This window comes from Tursiops truncatus, chromosome 10 (assembly GCF_011762595.2).
Source record: "Tursiops truncatus isolate mTurTru1 chromosome 10, mTurTru1.mat.Y, whole genome shotgun sequence".
NCBI lineage: Eukaryota > Metazoa > Chordata > Mammalia > Artiodactyla > Delphinidae > Tursiops > Tursiops truncatus.
In genome coordinates this window covers 59,084,018-59,108,378 of record NC_047043.1, presented here as the reverse complement: position 1 = coordinate 59,108,378, position 24,361 = coordinate 59,084,018, and the positions used below count along the sequence as shown (strand labels likewise).

Below are 24,361 nucleotides of genomic sequence, written 5' to 3'. Positions count from 1 at the left end.
GAGTAACATTTTTTTATTTGCTCCTATTTCAAATGAAGCAAGCATTCGTGATAGAAAGTTTAGAATCAGGGGATTGGTTAAATCAACTACTGTACATCTCATAGTGAATGGGATGAATGGCTTAAAAATCATGTCAGTACTTTTACTGGTAGGGAAAGATGTTCATGATATACTTTTATTTATTTATTTACTTATTTATTTATTGGCCGCGCTGCACGGCATGCGGGATCTTAGTTCCCCGACCAGGGATCGAACCCGTGCCCCCTGCAGTGGAAACGCGGAGCCTTAACCACTGGACCACCAGGGAAGTCCCCCATGATATACTTTTTAAGTAAGAAAAGAGCATTGGAGAAGATTATGTGTACTGTAATCCTGTGTTGATTTAAAAACATATGTCTAAACACATATGTGTATATGTAGTTGTATGCACAGAAGACCGTTGGAAAAGATATATAACAAGGTGTTAAAACAGTAGTTGGATTTGAGGGGTGTTATTCACTTTTTTCCTCTTTTTCTTGCTTTGCAATTTTATTTATTTTGCTTCACTGATTTTTCTACATAGCCTGTATTTATTGAGCAGCCACTAAGCATCAGGCAAATGGTCTCCTATTTACTTCTGAAAGGAAGTTGCCTGAAGACGAGGGAACCCAGAGAGGTTAGGTCTCTTATGCAATATCAGAAAAGTAGGAATCCATCTGATGTGACCTGCCTCCAGAACCCAACGTCATCTTCCCCTCTGGGACAGGCTAGGCTAACTCAATGGTGGGGGAATTGGGGAAAAGATGCCACCCAGAAGCCTCTGATGCCCTGGGCTGATTCCAAGCCCAACCAGATAGTGACCTAGGTCAGCGTAACTCATTCCAATGCCCCTAGGCTGCTAATGAATGCTCCTTCCTAGGCAGGCCTGGTCCAGGGCCTGGGCTGGGCCACACCTTCAACTGAAGCTCCCTGGTACCTGCCTCAAGCTGCGTGAGATGGCTGGCAATACCCTCCTGTCCATTTGTTCACACACGTCACCTAAGTGGGATAATATGTCAACATTCGTTTGTATTTTAGATTTTTCCTCCTTAAGCAGGAATACTTTCATTCTGAAGGCCAATGCAGATATCAGTGTGTCACTCCCCTGTGAGAACTTCCTACCTATGGTTTCCTTTTGGTTGTTTATCCCAGGCTGATAGGCCTGGAAGTTTGGAGAATAGAGGGCAGCAGGTGACTGACTATTCATTGTACTCCTGAGACCAAGGTGGCTTCTGACCGTGCGCCCCCCTCCCCGACCCCCGCAGAGTCTGGATGAGGAGGAATCAGGAGACTGTCTGTGCATGCAAGATCTTTGGGGTACTCATCTTCAACCTTGGCTGCATACTGGAATCACCAAAGGAGCTTTAAAAACTGTTGGTGCCTGGGTCCACTGACAGAGATTCTGATTTAATGGGTCTCAGCTGCAGCCTTGGCATTGGGAGTTTCAAAAGCTCCCCAAGTGATTCTAATGTGAGGCCAAGGCTGAGAACTGTGGCCTAGAACACCGGACCCATCTCCCCCCAACCCCTCCATCCAAAGTCCATGGAGACAAAGTTGGTTTAGAGAAAATAGTTTTTTTCTTTTTGGTCAGCTCCCACCTAAATGAAGCAGTGTGGGTTAAGCTCTTGGGAGGACTCAGGGTTCTCGGTGGCCCCCTGGGAAAAGGGGTCCTCAGATGCCTGTCTCTGACTCTCCCTCCCCGCCTTTTATTCAGTATGGAATCGTGCTCGATGCCGGGTCTTCCAGAACCACAGTCTACGTGTATCAATGGCCAGCAGAGAAGGAGAATAATACTGGAGTAGTCAGTCAAACCTTCAAATGTAGCGTGAAAGGTAAGGCCCAAGGGAAGAAAGGGAATGTCCTAATGTCCTTCAGAGGCCTGCAGGAGTCCTGAGATGCTGCCCAGAGGCAAGGACTGAGCACTGGGCTGGGTGTCATGGAAATATGAGACCTTGAGATGGTGCTGCTACTCATCAGTACAGTGACCTCAGGCCAGTCCCTTCCCTTCTCTGGGTTTCAGATTTCTCATCTGTAAAATGGTGGGGGGCGGGTGTCAAGAACTGTGAATGGTGTGAGATTCTACCCTGCCGCACTTTCATGGATGCTGGTGGAAGACCCAAGACTCCTGGGTCAGAAACAAAGGAGAGTTTATTACTCACAGAAACAGCTGTAGCCCGAGTATCAGCATTTTCTTGTGCTGGTTCTGAGCCCCAATTTGCACAAGATGATGTAAAAAGGGCCAGATGGTACCTGCTCACACAGTGGGTTATGTTACAGAAGAGGAACCCTGAGATTAGGGAATCTGAAACATTTATAATGGGTACCTGCCTTTTGCTCTGGAGGGAAACACTATATCTTCTGAGCCTGTTCATTATGCAAATATCCTTGAAAAAATAGTCCAGAACAAAGGCAGTCAGTGCCTCTGCTCATAATGCATAAACATGAGAAACTCAAGGAAAACTGTATTCCAATAGGAAAATTATATTCCAGTTGGCTGTATATGATGGGGAGGTGGGTAGGAAGAGATAGACAGAGATGGACAATCTGTAAACCAGTAGGCGTTTGTGGCTCTGTTCCAGTAAAGCTTTCTTTATGGACCCTGAAAGTTTGAATTTCAAATAATTCTCAAATGCCACAAAATATATTAAAAAAAGATTTTCCCCACCATTTAAAAATAATGTAAGAATATCTTAGCTCACAGGCTGTATAATAGAAGGTGGTGAACTGTATATGGCCAGTGAGCTCCCGACCCTTGACACAGAACAGCATCAACATCTTTAATGACCCTCCACGCACTCCCTGCCTCCTCCACAACATATTCTGAATGTTAGATTGATGGTTTACTTGTTCTTCTTTAGTTTTGTCCTTATGCATTTAGTTTTTCCTGGTTTTGAAAATGGAATCAAGCACATATTTATTTAATTAGAAGCAAACATTTATTCTGTAATTTGCTTTGTTCACTACCACTGGGTTTTTAAGATTCATCTATGCTGCAATGAGTAGCAATATCTGGTTCATTTTTAGCTGTTGATGAATATTTGTGTTTCCCTGGTAACTAATAAGTATCTTTTTATATATTTATGACTCTTTCTATTTCTGTGAAATGCCTGTTCATGTCTTTTGCTCATTTTTCTACCAAATTGCTTGAATTTTTCCTTTTGAGTCCTAGGAATTCTTTATCTATATTCTGAATATGAATGCTTTGCTAATATTATTATCATATTGTTGCTAATATCCTCTCACAGTTTATAGTTTGTCTTTTTAATTTCTTCATGATATCTTCTGAGAAGTTCTTAATTTTTATGTAGGTACAATTATCAATCTTCTCCCTTTTGGTTTGCACTTTGTACGTTTTATTTAAGAAATCCTTCCCTATCCTGAGGTCATAAAGATATTCTTCTATCAAAAGTTTTGGACTTCCCTGGTGGTCCAGTGGTTAAGACTCCACGCTTCCACTGCAGGGAGCACGGGTTCAATCCCTGGTCAGGGAACTAAGATCCTACATGCCGCATGTAGCAGCCAAAAAAAAAAAAAAAGTTTTATAATTTTGCCTTTTACAATTAAGCCTTTAGTCCACATAGTCAAGCCCAGTTAGTGAGTATGTATGTATGCACCACCCTCTTTAGAGCATTATGATCTTTGACTTGGCCTGGATCTTCCCAACCAGTATGTCCTGAATGGGTTCCAGGGATACCCTCAGCCTATAGGACAAGTTATAGACTCTGAACCAGTCCTCCCAACCCAAGCAACCTCCTTCATTTCCCTCAATGAGCTGCCCAAATAGAATACTTTCTTGCAAGTGATGGCATGGAAAAAGTTGGGAAGCAGAATTAGCCTTTCCCTTAGGGAGACCAAGAGTCTTCTCTGTATAACCAGGGTGCATTCTGATCATCTGCCCTTCCATGGAGGGCACCAGGAGCTCGCCTTCCCCGGGACATAGGTGTCACAGTTAAGATGTCCAGACAGAGTCTGGGATGCGAGGGAGTGATTAGCGATCCGCACCCATTGAAGAAAGGCGGAAGAAGGAGGATTGGACAGAAAGAGAAGTCAGATTGCAGCCCAGGCCTGACAGAGCTCCAGCCAATTAGAGATGTCCTGCATTGGGTATGAATGGCCTGAAATGGCTGGGCTGTGGTCCCCCCATCACTGTCAGTCATTGGATGTTGCCATCCTGGGAAGATGTTGAGCAAGGCAGCTCTCTGCAGCTGAGGCAAACCCCAAAGGAGCTAACCGCTGAGACACTAAGCCTTTCTTTGAAGAGGCATCTGCACGGCACCTCTCTGGGCTCCTCGCAACAGGGGACTTCCATGTTTTCTGAGTACTGCTTGCATTGTTACCCACAATTCATAAGCGGCAGCACCGTCGCTCAAACTTCAGCCAGAGATCCCATCTCTGTTCTCCTAACTTCTGAGCCATTTCTTCACCCCCAAGCATGAAAGAGGATGCTTTCTTTAGGAAAGAGAGACCAGTCACTCCAAGTGGAGAGGATAATGTACGACAGTGATTAAGACGTCACCCTATCCCTACTGTGGGAACTCTAGAAAATTATCTAACCTGAGTCTTGACTCACTTATCTCTAAACTAAAAAGCATAATAATAGTAATACCCACCCCACAGGTATTATTTGAAGATTAAATGACATAATATATATATAAAGCAGGTAGCAAATCCCTGGCATACAGTAGGCATTCAATAAGTGTTAGTTATTATTAATTATGGGGCACCACACTTTAGAGTTCCTAGTGGATATTCTTGCTAAAAGGTTATTCTAACATAGTTGTAAGATCTGCCTCTATACCCGGGAGGGCAATTCAGCCAAGTCAGTCCTGATGGCCTCGGGCTGTAGAAAGAGGTGGCACTTTCATGGGGAGAGACCCAGGCAGTCTCTCAGGGGTAGGGGCCCTTGGCCCACCCTGGATGTGATTTAGGGGAGGGGCAGGGTCATGGAGCCCACACCACATCCATAAATGGATCTTCCCTTTGATCACGGTAGCCTCAGGGATCCATATATACTCACAATGACCAGAAGACCACAAATTACAGCTCAAATTACAGAGTTAAAGTTTGGCAAGTGTCATCCCCTGAAAGACAGGCAGCTTCGCCAAGCATAATTTGGGTTTCTAGTTTCTAAGTTGCAAATTTCCCCAGGTCTCCCCTGCCTTGGCCAGTTTGAGGGGTTGGTGAATGCTTTTTTGCCCTACAGTGTTTCCCGAATGCCCAGGGCCTCAGAAATTTCTTTCTCAGGGGGTCCCTGGTGAGTATCCAGTCCTCAGGTGCTGTTTTCCGTGAGTTCACTGGGTGCTGCTTTAGCTGCTGGTCCCCATGCTGGTGCCTATTGCTCTGGCTGCTTGTTTTAAAGCCATTCCCTCCGGGTCACTTGTTCCTTGCCTGCCCCTCATCTCTTCTGCAGGAGGCACTGCTCAGGGTACCTGCTGCCTTCTCTCACAGGCGGCATTCATGTTTTCCCTTTAAACCAGCAGTTAAAAATTCTTTAAACTCCACTAGAGCCTAAACTTAACCATCTCCTCCACCGAAATACCTTAAAGAGTTGCTCTAGGGACCAGGCCACTAGAGTGTTGGAAAGCATCCCTTGCCCATGTCTTTTGCTTTTGTCCGACCTCAAGTAAGTCTTGTGCCAGCTGTCCAACCCTCTCTTCCCAGATTGGAATAGCAGTTATAGCTCTTTTCTTGGGGTTGTGAATCCCAGTATCCCATGAACCTATGAATCCAATCTCCTTTTCCCTCTGGGAGGCTTAAGGAAACTTATGCAAATAGGCCCCCGAGGGACATGCTCAAATACCCCATATTTCCACAGTCTAGCAAGGCTCCTAACCAGTTCCTATCCAGAGACTAGCTCTGGCAGAATATATTTTGTTTGCTCTAGATTGGACTACACAATCCCCTTACTATAGTATTGTGAGCTGATGTGAAAATCTCATTGATTGATTGATTGCTTGATTCCTGTACTTAATAAATATTTATTGGGTGCCTGCTGTCTGCCAGTAAGTGTTCTTGACACTGGGAATTCTAAAATAACCAAAATATACAAAGTCTCTGCTGTTACAGAACTTACAGTCTAATGAAGGAGACAGAATAAATAAATGGGTATATGATATCAGGGAGAAGTGCTGTGAGGAGAAACTAAGCCAGCTAGGTGGATAGAGAGTGATCATTCTATTTCATGGGAGAGCAAAGAAGGTGATAGCTAAGCAGAGGCCAAATTGAGATGAGAGAGTGAGCCGTGCACCTGTTTGAGGGAAGAATGTGCTGAGCAGAGGGCGTGGCAAAAGAAAATGCCAAGGGTGACAGCTGCTCAGCATTTTCTAGGAAGAGCAAAGGGGCCGATGTGGCTGGAGCAGAACGAGTAAGAGAAACAAAAGTGAGAAATGAGGCCAAAGCTGTCACCGAGGCCAGCTCCCAGAGGACCCTGAGATGCAGTAAGGGGTTTGACATTTACTCAAATGAATTTTCTTCAAAGTATATTGGGAAGCCATTAGGAGATTCTGATCAGGGAACTAACACGATACGACATAATTTTAACGGGTCACTCTGTCAATGTAGAATACGTAGTCAAGAGACTTAAGATTAGAAGCAGGAAAACCAGGGCTATTAGAGCAGTGCAAGTGGGAGGTGACGTTTTGGTGTTCTGGCCTAGACTGGTGCTTCTCAACATGGGGCGATGTTGCCCCCCAGGGAACATTTATAAATGTCTGGGACATTTTTTGGTTTTCATAACTGGGGCTGGCCGTGCTGCTGGCATCTAGTAGTAGAGAACAAGGATGCTGCTAACCATTACATAACTCACAGGACAGCCCACAAAACAAAGAATAATCCAGCCCAAAACTTCAGTAGTGCTGAGGTTGAGAAACACTGATTGAGAATAGTTCTGGGGAAGGGAGTGAGAAGTGCTCAGATTTGAGAAGTATTTTGAAAGTAGAGCCAAAAAGATTTTATGATAGATTCAATATGCAGCATTCTGGTTGATGGTGCCTGAACATTAGTTCTGACCTGAGTAACTGCATGGATGAAGGTACCATCTCCTTAGAGTGGGCAACACTGAGGGTAAGTAGGTTGGAGCCATGGCAGGGATTAAGGAATTTGGTTTCAAATATATCAAGCTGGAGATGCCTATAAATCATCTAAGTCAATGGACAGCAATCTTTTCCTGTAAAGAGCTAGAGGATAAATATTTTTCATTTGTTGGCTATATGATCTCTGTTGTAACCATTTAACTCTCCCACTTTAGCATGAAAGCAGCCATAGACAATATGCAGACAAATTAGCATGTATGTATTTCAAGAAAGCTTCATTTATGGACACTTGTACATGCCTAATAGGATATACCGTAAGGACAAAAAGAACTTCAAAAAATCTTAAATTGTTTTCAATAATCCTATAATTGGTGGTAGTGCTGGTATTGTCATTGTCATACTGAGACTGTTGTGTGTGGATTGTGAAATAAAGCTAATGAGTTATTAAGTTGGAGGGGCTGGGAAACAGGCTAGTAAAAGGAAGATAAAGATACAAGATCAATGAATTCAAGGAAGAACTTGAAGTTTTGAATTAGAAATACCACTAAGAATTCATGATGTGTTTTCTCTTGAAATAAAGTTTGCTCTAAGTCTGTCTTCTGGAAAGCCTTTCAGTAAGCAACCTAGCTTCCAAATTTTGAATGCTAAATACCATTACTCAATAAAAGAAACCAGGATTCCTTGGAAAAACAGCAGACTCCAGACCTGGGGCAGGAAATTTATAGGTCACTGATACATCTCATCATATCAGAAAGCAGAAAAGTTCTTAAAGGTTTCTGGGATCATGTCAAAAGGATTCAGCTGCCAAATTGAAGAGAGCGCCACTGGACAAGATAGGCCACCAATAAGAATAGTAACTGCAATGAATTGAAACATATCAAATATATCTTTAGATTCATATGCCCTTAAACAAACAAACGAACAAAATCCCTTATTGGTTAAATTAGGTAGATACTAGAGATGCAATCTATATTTTTTAAGCTGGTAAATAAAGGGAAAGAATCAAGCACTTATCCACTGCCTTCCCTATACAAACTGTATAGGGTAATCAAATAGTTAACGATGAGGAAGTTTTCCTCTTATAAAAGCATTTTAGGTAAAAAGTGAAGCAAGAATGATGGAAATAAAATATCAGCGTTTCATAAACCCTAATGGAGTGATGAATGGACCTAAGCAATGATCACTGATGCCTGTTAACAGCACAAAGAGAGAAACAACCAGATGCTTGTGCGTCTTATTGGAAATGCACATCCCTATAAACTACTCTTTCTGAAAAAGTTCAAACCTGAATCTGATTAAACCTCTGCATTCAGTTATCAATTTATAGAGAAAAAGTGGGACCAAATAACATGTTAAGTGAATCATGGGGCTGCAATCAGCAAATTCTAGACTGTGGGAAACTATAAGACAACTGAAATTGCAAGGAAAAAAATGTTTAATTACAAAGAAAAATTAGAAAGGGGGGGCAGAATCTATATATTAAAAGAGACTTGAGACATGCCAACCAATTATAATGGATGGAATTTATTTGGGCCCTAGTTCAAACAAACTAGATAGAAAGAGAGAGGTGGAGGGAGAGAGAGGGAGAGAAAAAATATGAATATGAAGGAAACGTGAAACTTAATTAGATATTTAATTATATTAAGGGATTATTTTTAAGATTTTTAGGTAGAATAATGAGACTATGGTTATGTTTCTTTAAAAGAATTCTTATCTTTTAATGATACATACTGAAATATTTATAGAATGTAATGATACCATGTCTGCAGTTTGCTTCATGATGAGAGAATGTGAGAGTGCAGATGGAGCAAGACTGATCATTGTTGAAACTGGAAGATGGGTGCATGGGTTTGTTATACTCTTCTCCCTACTTTTATTTATATTTGAAATTTCCATGATGAGAACTTTTTTTTTAAAGCAGGTCTTGGCTCATTACTTTTTTCACCTTTATAATTCTTTCCTTCCATATTTTGGGAATTGACTCATCTGTGTGACCACATGGAACTTAGCACATACACAATTTTCAGCCCCCTACAAAAACCCATTAATTTCCAGAGCTGATTTATCTTATATTTAAAAGTTGTACTGCTCTTGTTGGTTCCTGGGAAGGCTAAGAAGTGCTGACTGCTTGCTCTTCAGGCTCTGGGATCTCCAGCTATGGGGAAAACCCTCAAGATGCCCCCAAAGCCTTTGAGGACTGCATGCAAGAAGTCAAGGGGCACATTCCAGCCCACCTCCATGGATCCACCTGCATTTACCTGGGGGCCACAGCTGGGATGCGCTTGCTGAGGTAAGGGCTGGAATGGCACAGAGGAGCCCTTTGGACCAAAATAACCAGGAATGTGTTGAATTCTTTCCAAGAATGTAACTCTATTTCTGGGAATAAATCCAAAAGAAAGAAGCCCATATTCTGCCATAAATTTAGGCTTTAAAAGTTGGGAAACTTTTAGTCTTTATCTTAATACTCAGAAAGAAACAGTTCTATATTTGATTCCCTTCCCCATGGTGATTTTACTGAGAGCTTGGAAAATAAAGGAAAGTGACATGAAATCTAATCATGGGATGTACCTCTAGTTTTCTAGAAAAGTAGAAACTGTTTTTGACTCCTGGTATTTTTTTTGAGGTACGCGGCCCTCTCACTGCTGTAGCCTCTCCCGTTGCGGAGCACAGGCTCCGGATGCGCAGGCCCAGCGGCTATGGCTTACGGGCCCAGCCGCTCCACGGCACGTGGGATCCTCCCAGACCAGGCAGGAACCCGCGTCCCTTGCATCGGCAGGCGGACTCCCAACCACTGCGCCACCAGGGAAGCCCTGACTCCTGGTATTTTAACACCTGTGGACAACCGGCTCCACTAAATGCAACCCACTATACTACTAAGCTGTGTAGCTTCTACCCATGTACAAAATGTCACTGAGATCTGCTTTCAAATAATGGGATTTCTGCTCCTCACCCCAAAGCCTTTGGCATTACATAAAAACAAACATCTCATTTCATTCAATTAAGCAGTTCCTTCTAAATTTGTAGCCATGACTTTTAGCCCAGTTGCGTTGTTTTTGAATGTCCTTTCTCTTCATTTTTTTTCCTCCATGATAATACTTCCTTGACCTTGAATTAAAAGAAAAATAGTTTTTTTAAAAAACCCATCAAACTTAAATCTACCTAAATTAAAGGGTAGATGCTGCCCTAAACTTTGAAAATAAGGCTTTCTCCCCAAAAGATGACACTCATTCTGCTTCAAAGCCACTTTGTCTGTGATCCCAGGAATGTAAAATTACATGTATTTTCTTCATGTGGGCATGAAGAAAATACAAAGGAACAACAGAGTCACTTTAAGATGATCATCAAAAAAAATCATGAAGCACTCTCAATTGGACTGAGCCCTTTCCTTGTAGTTTTCCTCTCCTTTTTTCTATTCCTGTGTCCTGGTTGACCAAGTAGAATGCGGAAAGAAGTCAGATTTCTTTGCTTACTCTTGGAATCTGCAGTGTGTTTTCAAAATAATTGCGTTTACCTGAAATAGAAATGTCATAGAAATTCCCTTCTTCTGCCTTTTCTTTCTTATGGAAACAAAGAACCCAACTTTCTTGGTTGCTTTTTTCTCCCAGTCCTCTCCGCGAGAAATCATTCAAAGGCTCTGTAATTTATAGCCCATGACAAAAACCATGGAATACAAAAGTTTGCCAGTTGGGGAAAAAGTGAATGTCGCATTTGAATAAATTAAATATTAATGCCTCCTTGTGAAACTTTCTGATGGTGATCCATTTCTTCTGAGGAACTAGTTGATATTTTAATTGCTAGAAAAGTCAAATATTAAAAAAACAATAATTTGAGAATCTCTGGGATGGAAATTAATAAAACTAGGAAAATTCTTAATTATTTTCCAAGCAGTGATAATTTGCTACTGAACTGGAATGGACTTCTGCTTGTAGCATTTCTCTTTCTTCTTCTTCAGCCAAGAGTGAGCCAGTGCCCCTGGCTTTCTTAACCCACTGATGAAAGGGAAAAGAGTCTCCCAAGTGAGATTTCTTTCATAAAATGGCAGCAGATGAACGATATTATTACTCTACATCATGGGTGATATGAACACTATGTTACCACTCCTCCATGGGTCAGCACACTAATGAATTTCAATTCAATGACAGTCATGATGGCCATCATATCCCCTCATGATGAAGCCCTCCCAAAGAGCAAAGCTGGGACAGCTGAAAACTCATCCCTCTTCCTTTCCCCCTCCCTCCTAAGCTCCCCTTCCTTCTGGCCTGATGAGGGCTTCTTTATATGGTGCCCCAAGAGATACTTATGCCACTCCTATGCCTTCACCGATCTCCTTTCCTCTGCTGATCTGAGACAGAGCAATGGTGACTGAGTAGGAGGCTCTTTTCATTAGCTGGTTGCTAGAGAGAGGGATAGGAACAGGTAGGGGCGGAGAGAACAAGTGGTATTTTTACTGGTAGCTGTTTTCCTGCTTGGCAGTTTGACAGGTAACAGGTGCATCCTGCCTTGCCTGGGAGGCTTCAACTTGTACAGGGGGTTGCCATGTCTTATATACATCTGGAAAACTGTCCCTGCCTGAAGTGGGTGGAGGGGTTATTTTAAGATCGTTGTCTGGGCACTCAGCCTTTTGTGTTCTGTGCCTTGCATAGGTTGCAAAACGAAACAGCAGCTAATGAAGTCCTTGCGAGCATCCAAAACTACTTCGAGTCTCAGCCCTTTGATTTTAGGGATGCTCAAATCATTTCTGGGCAAGAGGAAGGGATTTATGGATGGATTACAGCCAACTATTTAATGGGAAATTTCCTGGAGGTGTGTGAAAACAAATGCATGGTTTTTAATCTTGCTGCTTATCCTGTCCCCTGTGCTTGGTAACTTAAGCTGAGGTACATGCCAACAGGGCCACCTGTCCTGCATTGTTTCTATCATGTAATGAATTAGGGAAACATCTATGATACAACAGCTAAGAAAAGACATGTATAGCTAGGACAAAGCCGTGGATCCTAAACAGGACCAAATGCATGGGGGAGGGGGAATATCATCATTTTACTAGCTAATAAGAAATTAGAGGCAGGGAAGGATCTAAATCTAGCAGTGGGCTATGAGTCTTTTGAAGGACACCTGGAAAATGACCCTTCCAAGAAGCCCCACACAGCCATCTGGAATTTACAGAGCCCTCAGGCAGCTTTCTTCCCAACTCATTCTGTGTCCTCAGGTCTCCTCACATTCCAGTCTCCATACTCCCTGCTCCTTTGGTGCAGAGGACACCATACTATGTTCAGTCTAAGACCTATTTTCTTCCCCCTTGAATACATTTTTAATTAAATTAAATTAGTTAATATTTTGGAAAATTCACATAAAAATCCACATTTCTAGCTTCTCCTGCCCCCCTCACTCCCCAAAAGTTGGAGGAGCTGGTCACAGCAGACTCACATTCCTGCATGGCAACAACCAACTGGAACAGAGTATAGCTCATGCATTCCCCAGTTTGCCCCAGGCCCCACCATTCCCTACTGTATACACCTCATTCCCTATTGTATACACCTCATTCCCTATTGTCTACTCACTCATTTATGTTGCCTGTACAGTCCCTGTAAGCATTTGAGTTCACCACCCCTGAAATAAAGGAGAGATCTGGCCCTGAATGCTTCCTATGTCATATTTCTTAGCAATAAGAGATGGGTCTTGGGTGAAGAACCCTAGCCAATCAGAGATGGTACCTTTGGTCTTTTTTCTTGTTTCCTTTTCCTACTGTGTAGAAGAGCCTGTGGCATATGTGGGTGCATCCGAACGGAAAGGAGACCACAGGTGCCCTGGATTTAGGCGGTGCCTCCACCCAAATATCCTTCGCGGTAGAAGAGAACGTGGGGCTGAACACCAGTGACATCGTGAAGGTGTCCCTGTATGGCTATGAGTACACACTCTACACGCATAGCTTCCAGTGTTATGGCCGGAATGAGGCTGAGAAGAGGTTTCTGGCAATTCTCCTTCAGGTACCTGAGCCAGGGGGCAACGGGTATTCCCTCGGGGGTCTTAGCTGAGAGGAAGATGCCTTGCCTTCTGGGGTCTGTCCTTTCCACTCCAATTAGAAGATGGATGGAAACAGCAGCATTTTCCTGTTTACTTGTGGGCGTCCAAGCGCTCTCTCTCTCTCTCTCTCTCTCTCTCTCTCTCTCTCTGATGTGTTGACCATTTCCAGTGTATCTGAGTCAGAAGTCCAGGGAAATTCCAGAGCTCCAGATATTTTATAAATGATTCAGGACTTGGGATCCCTTTATGGACACAAGCTGTTTTAAACCAGTAGCTAAATAAACCTGAGAATGTTGAGACTCCCCTGAGTGCAGACAAAATAATAAAAGTGATCATATGGGAAATGCTTGCTGACAGGGGAGAGGGCAGAGCCCTCCCCAGGCTCAGGCTTCTTTTACATGAGCCTATATTAGGCAGATTTCATGCCCTTTATATGTTGGGGTCTTAGAGCAGCCGAATTCCATCACATCAGTCAGTAATTCATATGGTAAATGTTCCATGACACAGATGGCTACTTCAGGCATCAACTAGAAGGCTGTCACTAATATGAACTTGACATTAGTACTGTATGTGTCAGCAAGGGCACTAGCACCATGGATGCGACCTGAGATCCCAAACTCCAGTGCTAAGGGGACATCAATCTCAGCCATGGCTGAGAAGGGAAGATGAAGATGAAGGGAACACGAAGGGAAGGAGGCTTGATCACCTAGAGGGGCATGGGGCCAACCGGAGGCCACAGATCCTGGCTTCTGATGGGGCCCAGGGGAAGGAGACAAGAGCTGGGTCAGCCTATGAACATAGTGGACACAGCATCAGTAGCTTAAGCCCCACCACTGCAACCTACTTTGGTCACTGAAGAAGGAAGCAGTATTCCCCAGCCATTAGCCTGTAGAAAATTGGGCTGGTTTACAAAAGTGTCATCAGCAGAAGTCACATCTTCAGATCCCCATATTTACTGAGTAGTCATGCAAGGTAGGTGGTGAGAATTCACCCTCCAGGTCTGGCCCTCTTCCCAAAACTTCTCTTTCAGCCTCACAGGAAAGGCTGGAGCCCCACTACACATGCATGCCACATGTATTGTTGGGAGAGCCTGAGCACTCCTGGGAAGGACAGAGCGGGGACCCTGCAGGCAGCCCTGAGCTACACTTCCATGGCTCAGAAGACTCAGTGCCCACTCCAGACCCTCATATCCACCCTACACTCAGCCAAACCAAACCCCACATGGAGCTTAACCAACCCTCGTTAACTGGGGCTCCTCTTTTCTCTCTCTCCTTTTATTTTTAGCAATACTTATTGCCCCTTCCTCCAGCTCTGGCCCTGGTGGGGGTGGAGGGTGGAGCAGGGGCTCCTCTGAACTTTAGACAGGAAAAGGGAAGCAGGTGAAATCACCTTTTTTCCAGAATGAGTGGAGGTTTGAGAAGCTAACCTCTTAAATTTGACTGACACTGAGGAAGAGTGTGTGTGTGTGTGTGTGTGTGTGTCTTTATGCACACACGCCTACAATGTTTATTAAAGAATGTCTATGTACCCAACAGTCTACAGTAGAGAAGTGAATACTCCACCTGGATGAGGTCTCATTTGGGTTTGAGAATGCAGGTCTCAAGGTGTGAGCCCAGGACTGGGGGCAGAGGTGGGAGACCCCAGCCCCTCACTGCAGATAGTCAGGTCACAGGGACAGGGTGTGTCTACAACTTGCCTGATAACATCTGGATGCCTGAGAGGGTGGCTCTGCACTGTAAGCCTTCTGACTCAGGTGAGGGGAAGAATCCAGGTGTGATGAGGATCACCCACAAATGCATGTCCCGACTTGCCTGACCAATACTTTCATGTCCCAAAGATGTGTTGCCAAGCCCCAACTTAGAAGGTTCCCAAAGATTACTGCATCATGAACTGGCTGAGTAAATGCCACCAGTCCAGGACTCGTTTCCCGGTCTGTAATATAAGGGGCTACAGAGTGTGGTGAGAGTGACACCTAGATATACACTTTGCAAATTATTTTCTTAAAAAGGAGTCTCCAGTCACCCCAGGGCTCAAGTCTCACTCTGAGAGCATGTTAGACGTTAGGGACATGAATTCACTTTCTCTTCCTCTTTAAGTAAGACGTAAGTATTACTTAAAGTAACACTTAAAGTAATACTTAAGTATTTATTTATTTTTGGCTGCGTTGAGTCTTCATTGCTGCATGCTGGATTTCTCTAGCTGTGGCTCGCGGGGGCAACTCCTCGTTATGGTGCGTGGGCTTCTCACTGAAGTGGCATCTCTTTGTTGTGGAGCATGGGCTCTAGGCACGCGGGCTTCAGTAGTTGTGGCACGAGGGCTCAGTAGTTGTGGCTCGCGGGCTCTAGAGCTCAGACTCAGTACTTGTGCCTCATGGGCTTAGTTGCTCCGCGGCATGTGGGATCTTCCCGGACCAGGGATTGAACCCGTGTCCCCTGCATTGGCAGGTGGATTCTTTTTTTTTTTTTTTTTTTTTTTTTTTTTTGGGTACGCGGGCCCCTCACTGCTGTGGCCTCTCCCATTGCGGAGCACAGGCTCCGGACACGCAGGCTCAGCGGCCATGGCTCACGGGCCCAGCCGCTCCGCGGCATGTGGATCGTCCCAGACCGGGGCACGAACCCGCGTCCCCTGCATCGGCAGGTGGACTCTCAACTACTGTGCCACCAGGGAAGCCCTGGCAGGTGGATTCTTAACCACTGTGCCACCAGGGAAGTCCTCTTCTGTTTTTAAAGTAACACATGTTCAGTGAAAAAAAAAATTAGAAAATACAGACATAAAAAATATAAATAATAAACAAAACCTGGAATTAGCCACCATCAACACAGTATTGCATTTTCTTCCAGTTTTTTTTTTCATGCAGGAATATGTATAGTATTTACAAATTTGGCTTCATATGGTTTACATATAATTTTATATCCAGCTTTTTTTTAATCTAACAATATATTGTGAGCAGTTTCCTGTGTTGTTAAACATCTTTTGAAATTAATACTTTTATAGGTGCATAATACTCCAAATACCATTATATAAAAAGAAAAACTATATTGGTCATTTTATTATAAAAGAAAGTACATGACCCTTTCATGCCAGTGCCCTGAAAACACTAAATTCAGGGAAGATTTATTGAATGTTGAGGGCCTAAGCAACTTGGCACACTGGCAAATTATATTTAAGGAATGCCATAACAAATAATTCACACTCCAAAAAGAGAAGTGAAATAATCTTTACTGAGCTTCTTCTGCCAGAAATAATTTATATTATCTTGCTTCTTCTCCAAGCCAAGCCAGAAATGATTTAATTATTTTAAAAGTATAAGGCAGATTTGGAGGGAGAAACTAAATAATCATTTGGTTGATTTGATTTTTTTCTTTTAACGAATATTTCAGCCATAGGGTGACCATGGCATGATACGTTACAAATTAGACATAAGACCTTTTGAACACCATAGATTTTTTCACACCATTAAGGCAGAAGGGGGCCTGTTTGCTGCCTCCACAGAGTCATATGAAGATCTTTCTGCAGAACACTCATGTCAGTTATACTGGATGAGTCTTGGACTTCTGTAGGATTCTGTGTAGAATCCTACCACTGCCTTTTGTTAAATGATTACATTATTTTGATATGTACCTCAGTTTCCTCAGCAGTAAAATGAAAGAGTTGGGCTAAGTGTTTTCTGGGTCAAGATTTTACTGTAGGGGGTAAAATATGCCTTAGTAGCTTTGAAATTAGAGTTTGAATCCAATTTCTTGGAAAAGAGAGTCCATAAATAGAACCAAACACATTTTGGAATTCAGCATTTGATAAAGGGAACATTTTTGACCACAGATAAAAATTGGATAATCATCTGCAAAAAGTAAAATCAAATCCCAATCTTAATACCAAATTAATTACAAATGGATCGAAGATTTCTGTGTAATGCGATATTTATTACAGCATTGTTTTGTAAAGGCAAATGATTGGAAACTACCTAAGTTTTCCTCTAGAGGGGACTCCCTAAATAAATTATAGTTTATTTGTACAGTAGAGTGCTATGCAGCTACTAAAAACCCACTCTTAACACTTACAATGAAAGGAAAATCTCAAAGATATATTTTTAAGTAAGAAAAGCAAGGGGCAGAACAGTGTGTATACAGTACTGCCATTTATGATTTAAAAATTTTAGGGACTTCCCTGGTGGTGCAGTGGATAAGAATCCGCCTGCCAATACAGGGTACATGGGTTCGAGCCCTGGTCCGGGAAGATCCCACATGCCACAAAGCAACTAAGCCCATGAGGCACAACTACTGAGCCTGAGCTCTAGAGCCCGCGAGCCACAACTACTGAGCCCTCGTGCCACAACTACTGAAGCCTGCGTGCCTAGAGCCTGTGCTCAGCAACAAGAGTGAAGTCACCGCAATGAGAAGCCCACGCACCACAATGAAGAGTAGCCCCCACTCGCCACAACTAGAAAAAGCCTGCACACAGCAACGAAGACCCAATGCAGCCAAAAATAAATAAATAACTTTATTAAAAACAAAAGTTTTTTTTTAATTTTTAAATTTTAAAAAGAAAGAGAGGAGAAAAGAAAATATATTTGCACATGCATACAAGAAGTATACACAGAATCTCTGGTAGAATACACAAAACTGGCAATAGTGGTTACTTCCAGGGAGGGAATAAGGGTGGGGAAAGTGGATGGGAGGGAGCCTTAATTTTCATAATATATTTATTTGTACCTTTTGAATTATTTTTTTAGGTGGATAGATAACATTCTCTTCAAAATGGTCAATGAATCTAAACATATCTTGTTTTCTCATCAAAATGGAGTTCATAAAACCTGCTTCACAGGGCTGTGGTAAGGGCTGGAGCAGACAGTGTAAGCAAGAGCCTAGTGTTGTGCCTGGTGCAGGGTGATCATCCCCCCACCCTGACTTGAGTTATCTAGACAACCTGGGAGTTCCCTTCTACATTGACGCAGAATGGCCTTTTTTCCGTTTCTCTCTCGGCATTGGTGGGGGACAACAGTAAGGATTTGCACTGAGGATTTGTACTTGGGCCTCCACAAAACAGTGATATCTAACACCTCACTCTTGTACCTACAGAATTATACCACTGAAACCACATTTGCCAACCCCTGTTACCCTCGGAATTACAACACCACCTTCACTGAGGCATATGTGTTTGGCAGCCTGTGTACAGAAGACCTGAGACCTGAAAGTTATGATCCCAACAACATCATCACTTTTGAAGGAACAGGGGACCCATCACTGTGTAGGGAAAAGGTGGCTTCCCTATTTAACTTCAGTGCTTGCCATGACCGAGAAGTCTGTTCCTTCAATGGCGTATATCAGCCAAAAGTTAAAAGGTCATTTCTGGTAAGGGCAAAACTATGGAAAGATTCCTTTTTTTCCCCATTGAATTTTTCTTTCTCACCTTTCTGTTTTTTCCTCTGCTGAGCTGTTTCCCACTTTCTTATTCAGTACCCTGAAACCTCCATATTATATCCCATTCTGAAACCTCCATATTATATCCCATTCTGAGAACTTATTTCCTTCTGCACGACTTCCTTACAGGCTTTTGCAGGATTCTACTACACAGCCAGTGCTTTCAACCTTTCGGGTAGTTTTTCCCTGCACACGTTCAACTCAAGCACCTGGAATTTCTGCTCACAGAATTGGGGTAAGGTCAGTATTTAAAGAGAAAGGATCCATATTGGTACGAAACAGTACAGCAGAGTAGATTCCATTTGTGTGCATGTGTATGTATGTGAATTTGACTTTTATGCTGTCCTCCTTTCACCATATCCATAAGATGGGGATAGTAAGGGACCCCACCTCATAGCTGCGTTGTGGATTAATGTTCTAACCATGGGCACAATGGTTATAACAGTGTTTGGCACGTCATAAGCACTCTATAAACTTAGACTGTTCTTCTGTGATGTTGTATAGGGATCTGGTGGGGGGGAATATAGGAGATATGGTGTATATGTACAATGGAATATCACTCAGCCACAAAGAATAATGAAATTTTGCCATTTGCAACAACATGAGTGGACCTGGAGGGTATTATGCTTAGTGAAATAAGTCAGACGGAGGAAGACAAATACTGTACGTTATCACGTATATGTGGAATAACATAAAAAATAAATAAAACAAATGAACATAAAACAGGGATATTTTTATCATTGTATTTATTTTATAGTAATTTTAATTATTAAATTCTGGGTGATAAGATTCTTTAAAATATGACAGCTGACCTAAGCTGTTCTGAAATGGTTTTTTTTTTTTTTTTTTTTGGTGCGTTGGGTCTTCATTGCTGCGTGCGAGCTTTCTCTAGTTGCGGCGAGCGGGGGCTACTCTTCGTTGCAGTGTGCAGGCTTCTCATTGCAGTGGCTTCTCTTGTTGTGGAGCATGGGCTCTAGGCGTGTGGGCTTCAGTAACTGTGGCGCACGGACTCAGTAGTTGTGGCTCACGGGCTCTAGAGCGCAGGCTCAATAGTTGTGGCACACGGGCTTAGTTGCTCCACGGCATGTGGGATCTTCCCGGACCAGGGGTCGAACCCGTGACCCCTGCATTGGCAGGCAGATTCTTAACCACTGCGCCACCAGGGAAGTCCCTGAAATGTGTGTTTTAAAACCTGCCTCCTCCCTGTTTTGAACCTGCCTTCAGCTCCCACTGCTGCTCCCCCGGTTTGATGAGGAGTACGCTCGCTCCTACTGCTTCTCAGCCCATTATATCTACCACTTGCTTGTAAATGGATACAAATTCACCGAGAACACCTGGCCCCAAATACATTTTAAAAAAGAGGTAAGTCAAAGCACAAACTGTTTCCTCCTCTTTCTCTCAAAACAGATGCTTGTGTGTATGTGTGTGAACGAAATGTAGAAGGTAAGTGGGACTTGGGGTTTAACTTGCTAAATGGAGCCAATGAGACTTGATCCCTGGTGAGCTTATGAGAAGAGATGATGGAGAATTCAGAGGAAGTGGTCATCAGAAACCTTCCACATGAGTTAAGGATTGGATGCCAAGAACCGTGGACTCTGAGCTCCGTGGTGGCAGCACTTGTTTTATCATCCTCATATTCCTAGCATTCAGCACAGGGCTGAGAACATGGAAGGTGCTTAGTAAATGTTGTTGAGTGAATACATAAATATGTTAAGGAACAGAGACTTTTCATCCTGACAAGAAGCTTCAAATGTAACAATTTTGTTAAGAGAATAGTAACTAATTGCTCTCCATTTTACACAAATGTCAGAGTGAGATCTATGCTTCAGAGAATAGGGATTAAATAAGCAGCATTAAATAAGAATTTGATCTTAGAATGAGTCTGAGGTCACTGTATTCACTCTCAAGTGTCCAGAATGGTCCAGTGCTGGAATGACAGCTCTTACGAGGTGACTATTTGGTGAGGGGCCTCTGTACCTTGCTTTCATGACGCAGCCTTGCTGATATTTTCATCCAGCACTCTGTTCCCCAGATTCTGGGAGGGTTTTCTCATTTCAACAATAGCAGATGTAAAGCCTGAAGTATGTCTGGAGTCAGTCTGTTCGATGTTAGCTTCGGCAATAATTAGATTAAAGTAAGCAATATCCAGCATTAGGCCTGTGACTGTTTACTTTTACATAGATAAAACTGAGTCATCTATAAAAATTAAGGATGTCTGGAGATGTTTAAGGACTGTTGGTGGCATGTACTCTCCAAGCTTTGTTTCTAATTAATCTAATTACCAGGAAAGTAAATTATGAGAATGGGGAATGATTTTCCATTAAATACCAATTTGGGGAGATACAGAATTCTAGGTTTCAAGTTCCTTTCCTTTATTTATAAAGAATTTAATACTCAGTCAAATTAGTATTCAAATGTGAGGGTATAAATAGACTTCAGAAGATTTGCCATGCAAAGATTTACATCCAAAATATTTTTGGAGGAAGTGATCAAATAAGAAGAGAAATAAATCCAGATGTATAAAAATATAGGAAGTAAGAATAAATGATTTTGTGGCTTAAAATTTATATTAAAAATGAAAAAAGAAAACTAACCAAAGAAAAGTAAAAGAGAAGAATGCGTTTATAACAATCCAGAATTCTAGTATAGCTAATATCCAATGTGATGGGGGTATGGTTGAGGGTCATAGGATACAGGGACATAAGAGTGGCCTGAAACACTCATCATGTAAAGTGGAACATATTTATATCATTTTTAAGGCAATAAATGAAAAAAATAAACATAGGGAAATAGCACTTATTGAAAATTTAAAACTAAGGTATTAGAAAGCAGTCCAAATATATCAATAATCACAATAATCATAAATGGACTAAACCTACCAGTTAAAAGGCACTGTCAGATTGGATTTTTTTAAATGAAGTGTATGTTGTTTATAAGAGAAACCGTCTTTAAGGACATGAAACGTTTTTTGGGTTTTTTAAAAATTTTATTGAAGTATAGTTAATTTACAATGTTGTGTTAATTTCTGCTGTACAGCAAAATGATTGTTATACATATATATATATTCTCTTTCGTATTTGTTTCCATTATGGTTTATCACGGGATATTGAATATAGTTCCCTGTGCTATACAGTAGGACCTTGTTGTTCAGCCATCCTATATATAATAGTTTTCATCTGCTAATCCCAAACTCCCAATCCATCCCTCCCCCACCTCCCTCTCCCTTGGCAACCACAAATCTCTTCTCTATGTCTGTGAGTCTGTTTCTGTTTTGTTCATTTTCAAAGGACATGGAAAATTTGAAAGTTAAAAAAAAATTTTTTAACTATCAGGCAAATACTACACAAAAAAAAATTGGTGTAGCTTTTTAATATCTGGCAAAATAGTCTAAGATAAAGAGCATCATTTGAGATAGAGAGGATAGAAGATTGCAAATTTGAAACATTTATACATCTAATAAAATAGCTGAAAAACATGTAAACAAAAATTGATGGAACTACCAGATGAAACTGACGAAGTCTGCTTCCCACTTAAACTGACCTTTTCTTTTTTTTTATGTTTTTTTTTTTTTTGGATATTTATTTGGCTGCACCAGGTCTTAATTGCGGCACGCAGGACCTTCATTGCTGTGTGCGGGATCTTAGTTGCAGTGTGTGGGATCTTTAGTTGCGACATGTGGGATCTTTTTTTTGGTTTTGGCACGTGGGATCTTTTTTTTAGTTGCGGCACGCGGGCTCTTAGTTGCGGCATGCAGGATCTAGTCCCCTGACCAGGGATTGAACCAGGGCCGCCTGCATTCAGGGTGGAGCCTTAATCACTGGACCACCAGGGAAGTCCCCTGACCATTTTTTCTTAGAAACTGGTCCTGGGTTCAGTAAAACATGCATCACCCTCTTTCTTTAGCTATAGACACTTCTGTACCCGATGACAGAGAAAACTTCACTGTTATTAACTGTGCCCTCTTCACGCTTGGCTGTGACGAGGCCATGAGGATTAGTTCTTCCGGCTGTTTTCTCTGCAGTGTGGGAGATTGGGCCCTCAAGCCTTTGTGGTCACAGTGACCTGGGTTCTAGCCCAGTCTCTGCAGTGTCTGAAATTAGGCAAGTCCTTTCACCTCCTTAGGCCACAGTTTCCTGGGGGTGTCTCAGGAGGGTGACCATGGTGTGCCCTGGGGATGTAATCCGTGCCTCAAGCCCAGCCCTGAGAACTGAGCCATCTCCTCTACTCCACAGGTGGGGAACAGCAGCATAGCCTGGTCTCTTGGCTACATGCTCAGCCTGACCAACCAGATCCCAGCCGAAAGCCCCCTGATTCGCCTGCCCATCAAGCCGTCTGCCTTTATGGGCACCCTCACCTTCTTCACAGCAGTGGCCTTGCTGTGTCTGACATATCTTATGTACCTGTGTGTGTCATCCAGGAACCAGAGGCGCTCCCAGCATGCCTTGGACAACACAGTGGACTCTGAGTGAGCCTCACAATGTGGCTCCTGGAGCCTGAGGGCTGCCCATAATCAGCCTGGGGGGCACCAAACAATGCAAGCAAAATGTCCATCTTCAGGAAACACAGCTAAAGTCCAATGCCTGTGTGCCTCTCAGATACTGATTTATGCCAAAGCACCTCTTGGGGAGTCTCTCAACTGTTCTGTGTACATTGCTCCTCTAGAGACCCCACCACCCACTAGCTGACCTATTGGGGAACAGAGGAGAGACAGGCCATCAAGGTCAGGCTCTTTCATCCAAGTGCCCCAGAGGAAGAGTAAGTTGAGAATATGACAGTTTAATGTTGAAGAATATGCCAGTTTAACGTTGAAGAATTGACCTCAGGGCTCAGTTTGCATTTTCCCTCCTTCAAAAATGCCGTATTTCTCCCAGAGAGTTTGGAAGCTGTCAGGTGTCTAGTGAAGCATCTGGCCCCATCAGATATCTCATTTTATGGCTTCCTCTCATTGGTCCTTAACTAAGACTTTCCTTAACAACCCCCAAAACATTGAGCTCCCTCAGACTGGGAGAACATTGTATCTGGGGGAAAAGCCTCCTTTACCCCAAGGACAGTGGCCCCAGCCAAGCTTGTCATGTAGGCAGAACCTGAAGGACAGAGACACGCACAATGTCTACCAGAAAACGACAAGCCGTTCCTGAAGTGGGATTCCCACTCAGGGCTCTGCTCGTTAGATCGCCACCTGTGTGTGTACCATCCTCCTTGCCTCCCCTTCCCATTGCTGTGTCCCCCTGTAAAACGTTTATTCCTAGCAAGGCTATCATGTTCCAGATCATTCTGCCTTTGCTAGGCTTTTGCTTATGGTTGGCTTTCCATCGTTAGCACCATATGCATTTCACCCACCATTCCGACAGGTGCACCTGATGTTGTCACAAGACATCCTCTTCTATGATTTGCTTACCAATTATCAGTACTTTCCTAGATGGTAGGCCTCTGCATAGTAGCCACAGTTCTTGACTTTGGGAAAAGAAAAGAAAGCTACGGGGACATTTAACTCCAAAGTGGGATGGGAAAGAACTCTAGCAAGTCCAATGGCTACAAATTAAAAATAAACATTCTTTCAGATTATAGTTTGTTCGCTGAATACAGAATAAATGACTCTTATTTTATTGTGACTTGCAGTGTGTGTGTTTGTTACCTTGCATATGGTACTCTTTCTCCTAAGGGCCCAAGGTGGCATTTATGAAAGGAAGCTTTAAAAACTAAAAAAAATTTCTTAAGGAAACGTTCCTAGTGCATTAAGAAAGTCATGCATTAATATCACCTTTATTCCAGAGAGTTCAAAGTGCTTCACTTTAATAAATCTTTGTTTCCTTGAAATAACTGAGTCAAACATTTCTTTACTTTTTTTGACATTGCAAAGCTTCTGTGAGGCTA

At 42.7% G+C, this 24,361-nt stretch overlaps 1 protein-coding gene across 3 annotated transcripts in view; it reads left to right on the top strand.

Annotated features, from left to right (window-relative positions):
• ENTPD3 (ectonucleoside triphosphate diphosphohydrolase 3) overlaps positions 1-24,099 on the top strand; it is a 34,649-nt gene extending 10,550 nt beyond the window's left edge. Inside the window, exons 4-11 of one of the 3 annotated variants that reach the window (XM_019946890.3) lie at positions 1,733-1,850; positions 9,189-9,339; positions 11,693-11,852; positions 12,800-13,033; positions 18,146-18,418; positions 18,617-18,727; positions 19,712-19,849; positions 22,720-24,099. In XM_019946890.3, the coding sequence (XP_019802449.2) occupies positions 1,733-1,850; positions 9,189-9,339; positions 11,693-11,852; positions 12,800-13,033; positions 18,146-18,418; positions 18,617-18,727; positions 19,712-19,849; positions 22,720-22,956 (1,422 nt within the window). In that variant the 3' untranslated portion in view covers positions 22,957-24,099. The remainder of the gene's footprint in view (positions 1-1,732; positions 1,851-9,188; positions 9,340-11,692; positions 11,853-12,799; positions 13,034-18,145; positions 18,419-18,616; positions 18,728-19,711; positions 19,850-22,719) is intronic. The other 2 variants (XM_019946891.3, XM_019946892.3) reach the window with 2 other exon arrangements.
• Positions 24,100-24,361: the final 262 nt, after the last annotated feature.